Genomic DNA, 19796 nt, shown 5'->3' with positions numbered 1-19796 from the left:
AATTTTAGCTTCATAGAAATTTTATTTAGCTTTGTACGAGTTGAAATTTAAGATATTTAGACTTCAAAACATTTGGCTTAAACGTACGAGGTATGCATTATAGAGCATATACTTAATCTATGAATAGCCAAAAGTTCGTTTTTCTAACTATAGGAATGAATCTTCATACATTTCTGTTCTTTCTGATGGCGAATTTTATGTCACCATCATAGTTTATGACCTGTAACATTTTTGCTTTATTTTATGAGCATTTTTTTTGGTTTGAAGAGTACTACGATACTTTGGTAAAGGCAAGAAGGGGTTGATTTTCTCATTCATATTTTTAAGCAAAGTACAGAATTGTATTGCATGTGGGAAACAATATTTTGAGGTTGTCTAACTTCTTGTCAACAATGCTAAATCAAATTCGATATAATGTTTTAATTGTATCATGATTATTGTCAAAATCGTACAAACTGCTGCCACAGAACTACAAAATCAATTATATATACTTTATTAGAAATACGAAAGTGTTGGATTTCTTTTAATTAAAACATGGATAAAAACATAATGAAGGGTGAACATTTATGCGTTTTAACTGGTGATGAAAGAGAAACGTTAGATTTTTTTCAGGTAAAACGGTATATCATTTGGCGAAAAAACATGAATGAATCTTAGTGTAATGAATAATTCATTTTACTCGTTCCCAGACTCGCATGTTTAGTCGGAATAATTAGTGCACACATGTACTTGCAAATATAATAGAAAGAATTTGTAATCATCCGTTTTCGTGCAATATTTAGCCACACGACATAAAGTATGAAATCAGTATGTGTGGAGGAAATTTGTGCAAAGAAATATATTATAGATATATTTTAGGATGTTAAGTATTACATATTTTGAATAAATACAAGTTGATGTACAATCTACTACTAGTTCTGTACATTTTGGATATTTTTGTGTGTGTTTCAAAAGGATTTTCCCCTACTAATATTTCCATACAAACAAAATTATTGCTATGTCTTTACGGTATACAAAGAATATATTTCAATTTTTCCTTTCATACACAAACATATACAATCGCCGAGAAACCGCCCAGGTTATCATAAAGTACCATCAAATATACTAAGGTCTACGATATAAAATCTAGGTATCACTAAATTAACTCCCGTTAACACTGCAGTCCGTCAGAATCTTACTTACATTCTCAAGGTTAGCCTTAAATCGTGTTTGAATTCTAAAGAAAAGGTTAAATTCTCTAACGAAAGTAAGACCGCTTCTTCTTCAAATTTATGAACATCTGCAAGAATCAACCACGAAATCACATTGAGGACAGTGTTTGCAAAATATCGCATTTTGCTAACCATATCATTTTAATGGATAGCAACAACGAGTGAAGGAACTGAATCTACACCAATAACAACTCTAAGTTTCACACCAAGTGTAGCCTCAACACCATCTGTAACACAGAGCGCCACACCATCAACGACCGGCACATCAAGTTTCACACCTAGTGTTGGCACACCAAGTACACCACCTTCCACTGGTACACCTAGTGCTACATTAACACCATCTGTTACACCTAGCATCTCTCCATCAGTTACTGCATCCATGACACCAACCGTCACTCCATCAGGTACGCCAAGTGTCACTGTATCTGGTACACCAAGTGTTACACGTAGCGTGACTCCATCTGGGATTCCTAGTATTACACCAAGTGGTACAGCAAGTGCTACACCTACACCATCAGTGACGGCTAGTTTGACTCCATCTGGTACATCCACTTTTACTCCAAGCCTAACATCAACGCCGGCACCATCTACCACACCAAGTGTCACACCAACACCATCTTCCACATCAAGTATCACACCAACACCATCTGCAACACTAAGTGGCACACCAACACAATCTGCCACACCAAGTATCACATCAACACCATCTGGCACACTAACACAATCTGCCACATCAAGTGGCACACCAACACCATCTGGCACAATAAGTGTCACACCATCGATTACCCCAAGTGCAACTCCAAGTGCCACAGTATCATTTACACCAAGCAGCACATCAAGTGCAACACCTTCTGCTACACCAAGTATTACACCATCTGTAACCGGTATGCATTTTGTTATTTTATTGTGGGTGTTCTAGATACTAGAAATATACTAACTCTGAAGCTCCAAATGCTATTCTCTACATAATAATTGTCTTTGGATATATTAAACTTTATAGTGTTAACATTTTGTTTAATGAAACATACGGGATTTTGCAAAAGCATATACCATTCTAAACAGTCCTCAAAATACCTGCAACTGACGTTAAAATCCCCTACATATGGCCTCAGGACAAAGAGTGTAAAATTAGTAAGGACGCAGTCAGTTTGTGTACAGGAATGTATTGAAGAATCACTTTCAGTATTTTCGTATGAGGTGCGTTAATTAAATACATTTTTGTGCAAACTCTATTTTTAGACAAAGGTTTACACGTATTTTCATTCAACTTGATTGTATTTAAAAAGTATTGACAACCACTAGTATTTGTTTACAAGTAAAATGTTTTGTATCCCCTTCGTAACCAATAAATCTACAGTATGCAACGAATACAATACAATTCTTCCTGGCGAACACAAAGGTATACTATTTTTCAGAAGCCCGTCATTGTTAGGATACACATTATTCATTATTTGACGGTCAATGTTATTTCATCCTGATATCACTGAATCAAATGTATTGAACACTAAGTCCATATATTCCTTATCCATATACACGAAGTTCCATTGAATTCGTGTTTGAACTTTAAAAAGGGAGGATTTCTCTTGTAAACCACTATTTCTTTACTGACAACCGGATCAATGAAAACCTACATTACAAAATAAGAAATGACATTGAGGACGCTGGAAAATGAATATCGCATTTTTCTTACAATATCATTTTAATGGATAGCAACAACGAGTGAAGGAACTGAATCCACACCAATAACAACCCTAAGTTTCACACCAAGTGTAGCCTCAACACCATCTGCAACACAGAGCGCCACACCATCAACGACCGGCACATCAAGTTTCACACCTAGTGTTGGCACACCAAGTACAACACCTTCCACTGGTACACCCAGTGTTACATCAACACCATCTGTTACACCTAGCATCTCTCCATCAGTTACTGCATCCATGACACCAACCGTCACTCCATCAGGTACGCCAAGTGTCACTGTATCTGGTACACCAAGTGTTACACCTAGCGTGACTCCATCTGGGATTCCTAGTATTACACCAAGTGGTACAGCAAGTGCTACACCTACACCATCAGTGACGGCTAGTTTGACTCCATCTGGTACATCCACTAATACTCCAAGCCTAACACCAACACCGACACCATCCCCAACACCAAGTGTCACACCAACACAATCTTCCACACCAAGTGGAACACCAACAGCATCTGCCACACCAAGTGTCACACCAACACCATCTTCCACACCAAGTGGAACACCAACAGCATCTGCCACACCAAGTGGCACGCCAACACAATCTGCCACACCAAGTATCACACCAACACCATCTACCACACCAAGCGGCACACGAACACAATCTGCCACACCAAGTGGCACACCAACACCCTCTTCCACATCAAGTGGCACACCAACACCATCTGCCTCAATAAGTGTCACACCATCGATTACCCCAAGTGCAACTCCAAGTGCCACAGTATCATTTACACCAAGCAGCACATTAAGTGCAACACCTTCTGCTACACCAAGTATTACACCATCTGTAACCGGTATGCATTTTGTTATTTTATTGCGGGTTTTCTAGATAATAGAAATATACTAAATCTAAAACTCTAAATGTCATTTTCTATACGATAATTGTCTTTGGATATGTTAAACTTTATAATGTTAATATTTTTTTTAATGAAACATACGGGATTTTGCAAAAGCATATAGCATTTTAAACAGTCCTAAAATACCTGCAACTGACATTAAACGCCCCTAGGTATGGCCTCAGGACAAAACGTATAAAATTAGTAAGGACGCAGTAAATTTTTGCACAGAAATGTATTGAAGAATCACTTACAGCATTTTCGTCTGAGGTGCGTTAAGTACATTTTTGGTTCAACCTCTATTTTTAGACGAAGGTTCACGTCTATTTCGATTCAGCTTATCTGTTTTTATAAAGTATTTATAACCACTAGTATTTCTTTACAAGTACAATGTTACTATTTATGCCGGACAACAGGAAATGCTTACTCCTCCTAGGCACCAGATTCCACTTTTAGTGTGTCCAGGGGTTTGTGTTTGCCCAACTATCTATTTTGTATTGCTTATAGGAGTTATGAGATAACTCACTGTTCGTTTTCTTCACCTTTCATCCCCTTTGTAATCCATAAATCTACAGTATGCAACGAATACAATACAATTCTTCCTGGCGAACACAAAGGTATACTATTGCCCAGAAGCTCGTCATTGTTAGGATACATATTATTCATTATTCGACGGTCAATGTTATTTCATCCTGATATCACTGAATCAACTAACTTCAACACTATAGCCCATATCCTCCATATCTATGTATACGACGTTTCATTGAAATCTGATTTGAATTTTAAAAGGGGGAAGGGCTCTATAAAACAAAAATGTCTTTACTGACAACGGGTCAATACAAATCTGCGTTATAAAATACGGAATGCCATTGAGGACGCTGGAAAATGAATATCGCATTTTTCTTACAATATCATTTTAATGGATAGCAACAACGAGTGAAGGAACTGAATCTACACCAATAACAACTCTAAGTTTCACACCAAGTGTAGCCTCAACACCATCTGCAACACAGAGCGCCACACCATCAACGACCGGCACATCAAGTTTCACACCTAGTGTTGGCACACCAAGTACAACACCTTCCACTGGTACACCCAGTGTTACATCAACATCATCTGTTACACCTAGCATCTCTCCATCAGTTACTGCATCCATGACACCAACCGTCACTCCATCAGGTATGCCAAGTGTCACTGTATCTGGTACACCAAGTGTTACACCTAGCGTGACTCCATCTGGGATTCCTAGTGTTACACCAAGTGGTACAGCAAGCGGTACACCTACACCATCAGTGACGGCTAGTTTGACTCCATCTGGTACATCCACTAATACTCCAAGCCTAACCACAACGCCAGCACCATCTACCACACCAACTGGCACACCAACAGCATCTTCCACATCAAGTATCACACCAACAGCATCTGCCACACCAAGTGGCACATCAACACCATCTGCCACATTAAGTGGCACACCAACACCATCTGCCACAATAAGTGTCACACCATCGATTACCCCAAGTGCAACTCCAAGTGCCACAGTATCATTTACACCAAGCAGCACATTAAGTGCAACACCTTCTGCTACACCAAGTATTACACCATTTGTAACCGGTATGCATCTTGTTATTTTATTGCAGGTTTTCTAGATAATAGAAATATACTAAATCTGAAGCTCCAAATGCTATTCTCTACATAATAATTGTCTTTGGATATGTTAAACTTTATAATGTTAATATTTTGTTTAATGAAACATACGGGATTTTGCAAAAGCATATAGCATTCTAAACAGTCCTAAAATACCTGCAACTGACATTAAACACCCCCTAGGTATGGCCTCAGGACAAAAAGTATGAAATCAGTAAGGACGCAGTAAATTTTTGCACAGAAATGTATTGAAGAATCACTTACAGCATTTCCGTCTGAGGTGCGTTAATTAAGTACATTTTTGTGCAACCTCTATCTTTAGACGAAGGTTTACGTCTATTTCAATTGAGCTGATCTGTTTTTATAAAGTATTTATAACCATTAGTATTTCTTTACAAGTAAAATGTTGCTATTCATGCCGGATAACAGGGGATGAGTATTCCTCCTTGGCACCAGATCCCACTTTTGTTGTGTCCAGGGGTTTGTGTTTGCCCAACTATCTATTTTGTATTTCTTATAGGAGTTATGAGATAAATCACTGTTCGTTTTCTTCACCTTTCACCCCCTTTGTAATCAATAAATCTAAAGTATGCAACGAATACAATACAATTCTTCCTGGCGAACACAAAGGTATACTATTGCCCAGAAGCCCGTCATTGTTAGGATACATATTATTCATTATTTGACGGTCAATGTTATTTCATCCTGATATCACTGAATCAACTAACTTCAACACTATAGCCCATATCCTCCATATTTATGTATACGACGTTTCATTGAAATCTGGTTTGAATTTAAAAGGGGGGTGCTCTACAAAACGAAAATGTCTTTACTGACAACGGGCCAATACAAATCTGCGTTATAAAATACGGAATGACATTGAGGACGCTGGAAAATGAATATCGCATTCTTTTTACAATATCATTTTAATGGATAGCAACAACGAGTGAAGGAACTGAATCCACACCAATAACAACTCTAAGTTTCACACCAAGTGTAGCCTCAACACCATCTGCAACACAGAGCGCCACACCATCAACGACCGGCACATCAAGTTTCACACCTAGTGTTGGCACACCAAGTACAACACCTTCCACTGGTACACCCAGTGTTACATCAACACCATCTGTTACACCTAGCATCTCTCCATCAGTTACTGCATCCATGACACCAACCGTCACTCCATCAGGTACGCCAAGTGTCACTGTATCTGGTACACCAAGTGTTACACCTAGCGTGACTCCATCTGGGATTCCTAGTGTTACACCAAGTGGTACAGCAAGCGGTACACCTACACCATCAGTGACGGCTAGTTTGACTCCATCTGGTACATCCACTTTTACTCCAAGCCTAACAACAACACCGACACCATCCGCAACACCAAGTGGCACAACAACAGCATCTGCCACACCAAGTGGCACACCAACACAATCTGCCACACCAAGTGGCACACCAACACCATCTTCCACATTAAGTGGCACACCAACACCATCTGCCACAATAAGTGTCACACCATCGATTACCCCAAGTGCAACTCCAAGTGCCACAGTATCATTTACACCAAGCAGCACATCAAGTACAACACATTCTGCTACATCAAGTATTACACCATCTGTAACCGGTATGCATCTTGTTATTTTATTGCGGGTGTTCTAAATACTAGAAATATACTAAATCTGAAACTCTAAGTGTCATTTTCTATACAATAATTGTCTTTGGATATGTTAAACTTTATAATGTTAATATTTTGTTTAATGAAACATACGGGATTTTGCAAAAGCATATACCATTCTCAACAGTCTTCAAAATACGTGCTACTGACGTTAAAATCCCCAACATACGGCCTCAGGACAAAGTGTATAAAATCAGTTAGGACGCAGTAAGTTTGTGCACAGGAATGTATTGAAGAGTCAGTTTCAGCATTTTCGTCTGATGTGCGTTAATTAAGTACATTTTTGTGCAACCTCTATTTTTAGACGAAGGTTTACGTCTATTATGATTCAGCTTATCTGTTTTTATAAAGTATTCATAACCACTAGTATTTCTTTACAAGTAAAATGTTGCTATTTATGCCGGACAACAGGGGATGCTTACTCCTCCTAGACACCTGATCCCACTTTTATTGTGTCCAGGGATTTTTGTTTGCCCAACTATCTATTTTGTATTGCTTATAGGAGTTATGAGATAACTCACTGTTCGTTTTCTTCACCTTTCATCCCCTTTGTAATCCATAAATCTACAGTATGCAACGAATACAATAGAATCCTTAATGGTTGACACAAAGGTATACTATTGCCCAGAAGATCGTCATTGTTAGGATACACATTATTCATTATTCGACGGTCGATGTTATTTCATCCTGATATCACTGAGTCAACTAACTTCAACACTATAGCCCATATCCTCCATATCTATGTATACGACGTTTCATTGAAATCTGGTTTGAATTTTAAAAAGGGAGGATTTCTCTACAAAAAGAAAATATCTTTACTGACAACCGGGTCAATACAAATTTGCGTTATAAAATACGGAATGACATTGAGGACGCTGGAAAATGAATATCGCATTTTTCTTACAATACCATTTTAATGGATAGTAACAACGAGTGAAGGAACTGAATCCACACCAATAACAACTCTAAGTTTCACACCAAGTGTAGCCTCAACACCATCTGCAACACAGAGCGCCACACCATCAACGACCGGCACATCAAGTTTCACACCTAGCGTTGGCACACCAAGTACAACACCTTCCACTGGTACACCCAGTGTTACATCAACACCATCTGTTACACCTAGCATCTCTCCATCAGTTACTGCATCCATGACACCAACCGTCACTCCATCAGGTACGCCAAGTGTCACTGTATCTGGAACTCCTAGTGTTACACCAAGTAGTACAGCAAGCACCACACCTACGCCATCAGTCACGGCTAGTTTGACTCCATCTGGTATATCCACTTTTACTCCAAGCCTAATACCAACACCCGCACCATCTGCAACACCAAGTATCACACCAACACCATCTGCCACACCAAGTGGCACACCAACACCATCTGTCACACCAAGTGGCACACCAACACCATCTGCAACACCAAGTGTTACAACAACACCATCTACAACACCAAGTGTCACACATTCTGCAACACCAAGTGGCACACCTTCAGTTACTTCAAGTGCCACCCCAAGCGTCACAGTATCACTTACACCAAACACCACACCTAGTGCAACACTTTCTGCTACACCAAGTATTACACCATCAGTAACCGGTACGCATTTTGTCACCTTTAGAATTTGTTGTGTATAATTTATTTGAAATCTGATACAATGATTTGACACATCAAATGTAATACTGTTATTGAGTTTTGGCAGTGGTTATAGCCTTTTATCTTGTTAATCAGTCGTGAATTGATTAGAAGAATGGAATATCTCCATAATGGCAGAGAAGATGGACATCACATTTTTTTTTACAAGATATGTTCAATCTGTTGCTGGTTAGTGACAACCATTAAAAGAGGTTTGAAGTTATATAGAGCCAGGTTGTTATATCAGTACGTACAATTGACCGAGACCGTACGTGTACACCCTATTTTACTTTATTTGCGACGTTAATTCGATTTAATAAGAATAATTTCATTACTATCATTGCATTGTGTAACGATGACTAGGATTTGTGAAAGTATCACTGGATTTAAAGAAACGTGATAAAGACAATGCGAAAACGATATCGTATTTTCCTACCGTACCGTTTTGAAGGATAGCATCAACGGGTGAAACAACCGAATCCGCACCAGTAACGCCTCCCAAGTGTCACACCAAGTATAGTCTTAACACCATCTGCAACACCAAGCATCACACCCGCAACGACCAGTACATCAAGTTTCACACCACATAGAGCATCAACACCACCTGCAACACCTCACGACACACCATTAGCGGCCGGAACATCACGTTTCTCACCAAGCATAGCCTTAACACCATCTGCAACACTTAGAGCCACATCAACAACGACCATTACATCAAGTTTCACACCATATATAGCATCAACACCATCTTTAACACCTAGCGCCACATCATTAACGACCGGAATCTCACGTTCCACACCAAGTATAGCCTTAACACCATCTACACCAAGAGACACACCATGATCGATCAGCACATCAAGTTTCACACCAAGTATAGCCTTAACACCATCTGTAACACCTAGTGCCATGCGATGAACGACCGGATGAATCATTATATCAGATGAAATGATAATAATATATATACACAATGGAATGATCTACATTTCTGTTATCACATTTTCCAATATTTTTAATTGATGTTTAATCACTACCAATTTCTTTGATGACGTCAAGATGAATGTTGTTTAATGTGTTATTGCTTCGGCAATAAACACGACTGCAGAATCGTGAAACGAGGTGTTTTACATTTACAATTCTATTTTCTAAACACCTAAGCTATGAATCCTAGCTAAGCCCTGAATCATCTCTCTCTCTCTCTCTCTCTCTCTCTCTCTCTCTCTCTCTCTCTCTCTCTCTCTCTTAATATATTTCTGAAAATATCTCATCATACGGTTATTCGTTTTTTCATTAATAGAAACTGCAACAACAACCATTGCAACAGAAACAACACCAGTTACAACACCAAGTGTCACACCAACCCCATCTGTTACTCCAAGTGTCACTCCCAGTGTAACGCCATCAGTTACTCCATCTGTCACACCAAGTGTCACACCAACACCAGCTGTCACACCAAGTGTCACACCAACACCATCTGTCACACCAAGTGTTACACCAACACCATCTGTTACACCAAGTGTTACCCCTTCGGTTACTCCAAGTGTTACACCAAGCGTTACTCCATCAGTTACACCAAGTGTCACACCAAGCGTCACACCAACACCAGCTGTTACACCAAGTGTCACACCTTCTGTTACTCCAAGTGTCACACCATCTGTAACACCAAGTGTCACACCAACACCATCTGTTACACCAAGTGTCACACCTTCAGCTACCCCAAGCGTCACACCTAGTGCTGGTACTCCAAGTGTCACACCAAGCACAGGTACTCTAACTTTTACATTTTCGACTAACGGTTGCACGTGATGATGTTTAAGGAATGAATATTACTGGTATAATTAGGACAGACATATCAACCTAGAATTTATCAACCTAGAATTTGCGTTTGGAATATATATATATATATATATATATATATATATAGAGAGAGAGAGAGAGAGAGAGAGAGAGAGAGAGAGAGAGAGAGAGAGAGATTTCTACGTGTCCTGGTCAAATAGTATTTGAATTCATACAAAAATAAAAGAAAGTTGAAAAAGACGTTTCAACAAGAAGTAACATTATTTTATGCTAGGTTTAATATATACGGGTACGTCATAGACAGACTATATTGAGTATTAATATAAGCAGTAATCAAACAATTACCAAATACATACATGTATAATACGTGTTTACAAATACACAGATCCGTCAACCTGAAATATCATCACTGCTTGGAAGTAGACCACGCTTACAATGTGTTTCTACTAAAAAGTCGTTGAAATACAATGCATATCTGAGTTGTTGTTTTTCTTCTAGAAACAAGCACAACAGAAACAACAGAAAAGCCAAAGGTTGTAACGACAACAATACTCACCACAACGCCTGTCATCACAACAACTGGTATGTGCATTCGCTCTGATTCCGGTGAATGATAAAAAGTTGCTCATTTATGGGAACAGAAAACCAGGAATTGATGTACATACATATTACACAAATGTTGCAGCTCCTATTAAGCATACTGGTTTCCTTATTTTTATTTCTCACCCTTTTGACAAATTAGAGTGGATTAAAACCCTACGCCACTAAGAACTACAATACAGTTCTAATTGGTTGTGTTATTGCAACATTTCGAATGTATGTATAAATACACATCCATCTCAATCTAACAAAACCAAATTGCCACTACAAATCTTTTGGAAATAAAAACATCAACCCCTTACCTCATTTGATTGATTTGATATAAAAGCAAAAATAGCGTTCTGGTTGAAGAACTGGAAATTCATGAGAAGGACATATACGTGTACGACCCGATTGATGCACATACACATGTACAACCCGATTGATGCACATACACATGTACAACCCGATTGATGCACAGTTATTGCAACTGATAGTGATTTTTTTTATATGTTGCAATATTTTTTATTTGTTCAGAGATACGGAGACTATCATATAGCTAGATAAAGACCAGTTTGAAAAGAAATGTAAAGCTGGTGTTCAGAATGTATGTTGCTGTTTGCATGAATTATTCTGACATGAGTATATTATTCTGTTTTTAGGACCAACGATTTCAACCACAATCACACCGACAACTCCTTCAACAGGAACACGTAAGTGTTCTCTCTCTCTCTCTCTCTCTCTCTCTCTCTCTCTCTCAAAATATTTACTATCATATTTCTAATTTCAGCATGTGTAAAGACTACTCTGACCTATGCCAACGTTGGCGATGCTTTGACGGTCTCGCCAGTCGCAGCCGAATACTCTCTGTTGAATTCTGGTGGTACCTTAACCGAGCAGACTAGTACCGTGACCTACAGAATCAATGGGGAAAACGCACAAATATTCTCTATCTCGCTCACAGTGAAGAACATCGAGGAATTCACAACTGAAATTTGGTCAGGCGAGTCTTTGGTCACTTCCCAGTCAACGGTGAGTATAGTGATTGATAGCAGAAAAACTTCAAATGTTTAGTCCACCTAGAAAGATACGATACTGAAACAATTCAGTAATATCAAATTACAATAATACCGTTGTATTCCAGAGGCATGGTTTTATAAAGTTTGCATAAACACACATTCTGAATGTAAAACTTATTATTTTCAGTTAATCATGGTTAAATGGATTTTAGATATAAATTGTATGTGTATATTTTCCGTCTATTCTTTTTTGTGCATTCATTAGAAGATGTTTGAAATCTTTAATTACACTAAAACGCAAAAACAATTCGTGGTTACGTTAGTCATTTCAAAAAACTTATTCTACATAAAAATTCAGCATACTGTAGCAAAAATTTGACCTAATTTCATAAATTTATTTAAACTATTTTGTTCTTGATTTTATTCTATTAAAAAAAATGTTCTGAATTATTTTGTTTTATTCACAGAACGTGCCAGTGACCACAACAACAACATCTCACACAATACAGTTGAATGGAACCGTCGGAAGATTTGTTAACCTGGTACTGACTCCGGTAACAGGACAGACTTTATTACTTTCGGATGTATCCATCGTAGCGTGCTATACCCCAGGTAAGTCGAATTAGAATCATTTCTGGTCAAACAGAATGCAATTATCTTATTCTCACAACAATATACTGTGATTTAATACTATGTGCACTTGATTTACACACAAAATTAATCTATCAAACTTGCATATAAAGTTACAATACTGTAAATTCCATATTTTACGCGAATACTCAATATCGCGAAATGAATCGTATACGTCAAATCACGAGGACGTGAATCTGCGTGTCATCTGTTAATCAAGAATTCTTACATGTATTTTAGCAACAACAACAAACAAACAATAATTCAAGCGAGTGACTTTGTTTTGCGTGTGAAGCTTGCGAGATTACGCAATAATAAATTTCCCGTGCATATCTAAGAATTCCCAGTGCTCTCTCATTGTATAGTATTATTCCACATGAGTTGATATACCGAATGATTGCAAAAGACAATTAAACTCGACAGGTTGTGGTAAGGGTTTGACCACATTCTTGTAATAATGGGTACATGTAACACCTCTGTATTACAGTTGTGATGACTGCATATTGCCTTAAATTCAATGGTGACAGGTTCCATACTTTTCTGAATTTTCTTCAAATTTTGGATTGTTAAGTGTTGTTTCTGTTAAATAATCACACTGCTAAAACAAATAATGCATATCATTAAGTGGTATATATATATATATATATATATATATATATATATATATATATATATATGTGTGTGTGTGTGTGTGTGTGTGTGTGTGTGTGTGTGTGTGTGTGTGTGTGTGTGTGTGTTTAAAAAGCATACTATATGACTCAGCGATGAAGAAACACACATTTTTATCTTTACAGTGACAACACCAACCGCTCCCACGACAGGTTAGTGAGCGATATAAACAACACATGAGGCTTATTTAGTTAGATTCACTATACTGTAACTCTCTTTTCCGAAAGATGATATTTTTGTTCCAGTTGATATGATCATATAAAGATGGAATTTAAAACTTTCGGTGAATTAATTCATTAATTTGCTACATATTGTAAATAAAGTATCTTAACGTGGCAAATATGAACTGTACAATTAAGACCATATTGAAGTAATCTATGACTCGCATATAGCGAATGCTCACACACATGTTCATTATTGTAAAGCTGGCAATCATTCTTTCTTCTAGTATCGCCAACCACACGGCCAACGACCCCCACCACTCGGAAGCCAACAACCACACGTAAGGCTAAATCTGCTTCATCATATTTATCCGCACTACTCCATTTTATTGTTTGTTTGCATGACCACGTCACATCCGCAATTTATTCGTAGAATCCATCTGTGTATATTGTAGCGTGTGCTGAAACGATGATATCCGAGGGAAGCAATATGGATGCCGTAGATATCGTTTATCCAGCATTGACCAATCCACTGAATGTATTTATCAGTAGTGGAATAACAATTACCGGATCCACCCCTAAACTTGAGTTCGTCCTGCGTGACCAAGACAAAACCGCAGCCGTGTCCACTGTGTCTTTCGAAACTACCAACGTTTCTAAGGTCAAGATCACTTTACTGGACAAGTTGGCCGCCGAAGTTAAGAGTGTTGAGGTATTTTTGATTTACTAAGGACATACAACTCCGTAATTTATTCGCTGACGGGAAAGCTTATTGAGATTTGAAGTGCAGAAATACTAATTTATTTAAATGTATATAACCAACAGAGCAACCCAGTGAATGGTGCAGTTAGCGTGAATCTTGATGGATCCGAAGGAGAGAGAATTACGATTGAGTTTACTAAATCTTCCTCAACACAACCTGTAACAGTATCGTCTCTGGGAATCATGGCTTGTATCGAAATAGGTAGACATCCCTTTCTAGCGCACAGTTATATATCTACACGTGCAATGTTTTTGCCTTTGATATCTTTACAAATTATAATGATAGCCCTTTCCTCATGAACGCACTGCAGTTGTAAACAATGCAAGTATGAATCGTGATAAATTTAGATATATGCATATAGCACATTGTATATATAAATATAGCATTTAACGACTGGGAATTCCTACAGAATAAAATGACTTTCATTTTTGAAAATACATGAGGTAATGAACTACCACTCTTCACGCCGGCAGACTTTTCATGAAGCGCTCCATGAGGAATGTCTGCTTGACGCATCACAGTCCATCCCCATATGTAATTTCAGTAATGAAATTCATATATCAAATGACTATTGAGTATATGTTTGGTGAATCTTCAAGACACTTCTTAGTATCAACGATAATTAGATAATCAATTATTGAATTAATCCCCGGTTCATTCTAAATTTTCTAACTAATAATGAACATCGAAAATGTAATATGAAATATACCACATAGTATATTAGTATTCAGATATATTTGCACAAATCTACAAATCAATTGATGTTTGATGGTGTTATTTATCGTCCGTTCGTTATCGTCACATTTCTTTTCGTTTCAGTTTCAACCACTACCACCGTTACACTGCCAACCACCACTGTTAAACCATGTGTATTCAGCAAGGAGGACTTCGTCAATAACTTTGGATATGAACCTGCTCACGTCATCGGTTACGTCAACAAAGACAATGACGATTCTGTGATTTCCGAATCGGAGAAAATTTACGTCGGAGACTCTCTTGACGACGGTGTCATTGTTATCATCAACGGCTGTAGTAACTGGTTTGTCGATAAAACGATTATCTTTACTGAAACAATGAAGATTCTTTCATTTAAAAAATTCTTTTAAATCATTGGGCTCACATAGAAAACATCCTTTTGTAGAAAGTTGAGCGCATTAGTGAGATTTCATAATTACCCGCGGAAATAGCCTTGTGTTTGGTTAATCAGAATATAAAACTAACACTACTTTTGAGTCATTCAATTTCTGCTCTTTTATCCATATCTAAATTTGACAGAAATGAAAATTACAATATTTCCAGTCTTTTCCTGAATAAGGAAGAACAAGATCACTGTTCACATTCCATTTTCTTTAACTTCTTACACTTTGTTTTAGTTCTTGCGTGGACGGTTACATCAACTGCATGATCGGAACATGTGAAGGTACGTCAGTAAACCACGTGACTGCAACAATCATGCCCAACTGCAGATATTCAAAGTAGAAGGATCTCTGTGCTAATCTGATGTTAAAATGCAGTGCAGAAAAGCATCTTTTTAAAATTAAGTTGGTTGTAACGGAAAACGTTTTTAGGTGGCAAAACAGAATAAATCCTATGAAATCTTATCTATCCAAAATCCTAATATAACGATACAATATCTTCCATGGACGTTCTTTATAATAATGGTTGACTGCATGTTTTTAGAATGTACTTACTCGACCTGGAGTGAATGGTCGGGTTGCTCCAAACCGTGCGGTGTCGGTCGCAGGGAGAGGACAAGAACTGTCAACACAACCCTGAGTCCAGATCTGTGTAAAGAAACATTACATGAATCTGAGGAATGTAACGTTGATCCATGTCCAAGTAAGTATCGCCTGTAAAACATGGGCCACGAATTCCAGAATTTTTTCTAGCATTCTTTAACGCTCTGTAGTTCGTAATTAAATTGAAAACTGATAAACGTTATTTTTCTTCACTCCGAGTCCATTTTATATATGTATAGAAATTGCTCCATTCTAGCCACCACGTCTGTTTGCGAGGCTTGGCTATTGATATTGTACATGTATAAGTATTTCAAATGTTCCATTCTAGCCACCACCCCAGTGTGCGAGGCTTGGTCTCAGTGGTCTGAATGTAATGCTGTTAACTGTACACCCGGAACAAAGACAAGGACCAGAGACTGTGCCGGAAATGTCGACAGTGAAAACGAGGCATGTTTTGTTTCCACAGACTGCGGCCCAGGTAGGTCCTCGTAATAAGTACTGATGCTGTCGTTTCGTCACGCCATGCATTTGTTATACGAGTAACTCTAAATGACTTTAATTGTGATATTCTAATTGTGATATTCAAACAATCTGCCATTCCATATAGCAATAAAATGAAGAAGACATACTTTAGACAAAGCTCATCGAGACATTCCTACATTTATGAAAATAAATATGAGAATATGTTGACAACTGGAGCTTTCCTATCATTTCAAATATGTAATCGAAATAAACATGGTACAACCTATTGATATTTTTTCCGCAGTAAACTGCACGGATAATGAGATTTACAACAACTGTTCCGAACCTGTCCAACACTGCCCATCTACATGTAAAGACTTAAGGAATCCTGACAGCTGTGTGGAAACTGACGACTGCGAACCAGCTTGTTACTGTCGTCCAGGATACGTTAGGGACGAAAACGGCAATTGTATTAAGGAGGTTGAATGTCCCTGTTACCATAACAACGAACCGGTACCGGAAGGACACGTCATCGTAGTATCGGATTGCGAGACATGGTAGGCTGTTGCTACATACACTTACAATTTAATCGTCCAATCGAAATTTACGTATTAGAGTCGGGTGATATGCATTGTCTTTTTAAGCCTTTATAAACAGATAATTAAGTCATTATAAGACCATGACGCTAAGAATTATTGTACATGTGATTAGTTGGAAAATAACCAGTGTCTGTGTAAAAGAATATGCTATAAAAAGCCCCTAGACGAGTTTCAAACTTTTTTTCTCAAAACTATATGTATATGTGTAAATGTAGATTTTCTCGTCATATAGAACTGCTAACTCGTATTTTTTGCTTTCAGTAAATGCGAGAACAGGTCAATGTCGTGTTCTGTAAATACATCATGTAAGTATACTTATTGTACATGTACGTCCAGTAGTTGTAAGCATATATGTAGAAAACAAGCTTTTGTATACATCCTCCTGTTCCGTACATGTAAGATGGAAACTTGTTCAGGACGAAACGTTTAAGACTTGTCTAAGTACGTGGTGTACGTTTTTGAAATGTAGATATGTTTCTGATTTCAAAAAGAGTAGTTTGGACAATGATTAATGGATTGTATATATTCCTCCGTATTGTGCTGTGAATACACTGAATGTACAGTCGGATTGTGATCTTACAGGTTGTGAGTACACTGAATGGCAGACGTGGTCAGAATGCAGCACCACATGTGGTACAGGACTCCAGAGCCGATACAGGTAATCATAAACCATGTTTCTCCATCCAGGTCAGATCTGATTCCACTAAAAAGGCGAAAGGTACCCGTAGCAAAATATCACAGATCACAGATATTTATTGTTCTACAAAGAAATTAATTTCAAATCCTCATTTAAATTTAATCGAGACAACGCGAGCTTTACGAATTAAAGTAGATGGATGAACACGCTTTTCGCATTCCTATTTTAGATAAAAATTGAATGGTTAAACGGATCAATTCAGAATATCCGGGTATAGCCAGGGGCCCGTGTTTGCCCAAGTCTCTGTTTTGTATTCCTTATAGGAGATATGAGAATGATCACTGTTCTTATCTTCACCTTTATAGGAGATATGAGAATGATCACTGTTCTTATCTTCACCTTTCATCAATATCGATGTTTTCTTTGTAGATACGTGAAGAAGGGTGATGGAGACAAATGTCCTAATCTGCACGAAACCAGACAGTGCGAGAACACGTCCACTGAGTGTGTACAATGTATCTACCAGGGTCAAACTTACGCCACGGGCGACGTTGTATCCACAGCAAACTGCAAGATATGGTAAAGAACTACAAATTTATCATTTCCCTTTCGTCGTCAATTGTTAAAAATATCAATTGTTATCGCTGCATTTCTATGATAAATATGAATTAAACCTTGTCCCAGTGAACTCGGTGTGAAAGACACTACAGAGTTTTCCACATCGACGAAAAAAGCAACTCACTTTTATGACAAACGGGATGACTTCAGCTTCTCGATCGTTAACTTCCCATATTTATATAGCAATACCCCATTATCATCTGAATATGATATTTGTGTCTGTCAACTGATTCGATACGCAAGAGCTTGTTCTGTATATGATCAGTTTTTAAATCGAGGCAGGTCACTGACAAACAAGTTGTTGTTACAAGAGTTTCAACAGTCACGTTTAAATTCAGCATTTCGTAAACTTTTTTGTCCTAAAAACGATTAACTCGGCCAATACAATATATCATTAGGTCAAATGCTGTCTTGTGTGTGTTCCTACTAATTATTATGCCGTTTTGTACACACTGATTTTAACTACGGATTACCCCGTTTTAATACCTGAGCAAGATATAGGGCTCACGCCGGTGTTACCATTCGAAAGCGAATGCTTACGTCTAGGCACCTGCCCCCATCTCTGGTATAATTGTGGTCTGAATTATGATACTATGTTTTTATAATTATTTCACAGTTACTGCTACAGTATCGGCAGCGTCATGTGCAAAGATGATCCAACGCAGGACGGTATGTATCTAGTGTCTGTTCAAATACAGTGAAACACGGTTAAAGCGAACCTCCAGGGTCAGAGAATAACAAAACTGAGTTATATCCAATAAGACGTCTGTTATTTTTCTCTCATTGGGGAACGGGTATTGTTGTAACCGTGTTTTACTGCATATTGTAACAGATAGAAACATATATTTTAGTAGTGTGTGTCTTTAAAATAAATCAAACATCTCAAAGTTCAACATCATTATATTCGTATATGTAGAGTTAAAACAACACGAGTGCATGTATGCTTTATTATCATAAAATTCCTTCCATCTATTCTTAAAACCTTCTGACCGACGCCGATAAAGGTGAAGTGCTTAAAATTGCTAAATTACATGGATCATGATATTCTGAGATTTCTTTCTGATTTGATAGTAAATGGAACTTGGTCAACATGGCAATCATGGAGCACATGTAGTTCCACGTGCACAGGTGGTCACCGGAAGAGAGTTAGAATATGTAACAACCCAACACCGACCTGCAACGGATACCCATGTTCCGGCTCAAACGAGGAAACGGAACAATGCAATGAAGACAAATCTTGTAATATACTTCACCTTTCACTTAGATGCGTTTTATTGAAAATTTTCTCCATTTGTCTGTATTTCTCTTGATAGATTATATCAGTGGTTAAAATATTCACAAACTGAAATTGCCTTCGATCAAATATAACGTCAATTGCCTT

At 37.8% G+C, this 19796-nt stretch overlaps 3 protein-coding genes across 3 annotated transcripts in view; all 3 read left to right on the top strand.

Moving 5' to 3' along the window:
- The window catches only part of LOC125674557 (uncharacterized), a 412455-nt gene that overhangs the window by 311833 nt on the left and 80826 nt on the right, over positions 1-19796 (top strand). The window lies entirely within an intron of this gene.
- The window catches only part of LOC125665341 (mucin-17-like), a 71444-nt gene that overhangs the window by 48258 nt on the left and 3390 nt on the right, over positions 1-19796 (top strand). The window contains exons 28-46 of the mRNA XM_056150912.1: positions 10040-10507; positions 11038-11121; positions 11781-11831; positions 11909-12150; positions 12605-12749; positions 13562-13588; positions 13885-13938; positions 14053-14309; positions 14423-14561; positions 15180-15399; positions 15734-15780; positions 16041-16199; positions 16428-16577; positions 16866-17118; positions 17422-17465; positions 17743-17818; positions 18227-18376; positions 19032-19084; positions 19487-19654. Coding sequence (XP_056006887.1) covers positions 10040-10507; positions 11038-11121; positions 11781-11831; positions 11909-12150; positions 12605-12749; positions 13562-13588; positions 13885-13938; positions 14053-14309; positions 14423-14561; positions 15180-15399; positions 15734-15780; positions 16041-16199; positions 16428-16577; positions 16866-17118; positions 17422-17465; positions 17743-17818; positions 18227-18376; positions 19032-19084; positions 19487-19654 — 2787 coding nt within the window. The remainder of the gene's footprint in view (positions 1-10039; positions 10508-11037; positions 11122-11780; positions 11832-11908; positions 12151-12604; positions 12750-13561; positions 13589-13884; positions 13939-14052; positions 14310-14422; positions 14562-15179; positions 15400-15733; positions 15781-16040; positions 16200-16427; positions 16578-16865; positions 17119-17421; positions 17466-17742; positions 17819-18226; positions 18377-19031; positions 19085-19486; positions 19655-19796) is intronic.
- LOC130051091 (mucin-2-like) lies at positions 5-9947 on the top strand. The gene is made up of 5 exons (XM_056152415.1): positions 5-2095; positions 2922-3755; positions 4725-5408; positions 6379-7062; positions 8038-9947. The coding sequence occupies exons 1-5, from the start codon at positions 1591-1593 to the stop codon at positions 8745-8747; spliced, it is 3417 nt and encodes a 1138-aa protein (XP_056008390.1). The 5' UTR covers positions 5-1590; the 3' UTR covers positions 8748-9947.

The sequence above is a fragment of the Ostrea edulis genome, chromosome 10, assembly GCF_947568905.1.
Source record: "Ostrea edulis chromosome 10, xbOstEdul1.1, whole genome shotgun sequence".
Taxonomy (NCBI): domain Eukaryota; kingdom Metazoa; phylum Mollusca; class Bivalvia; order Ostreida; family Ostreidae; genus Ostrea; species Ostrea edulis.
Note: the sequence above shows the minus strand (reverse complement) of the source record. Positions and strands in the feature narration are given on the sequence as shown.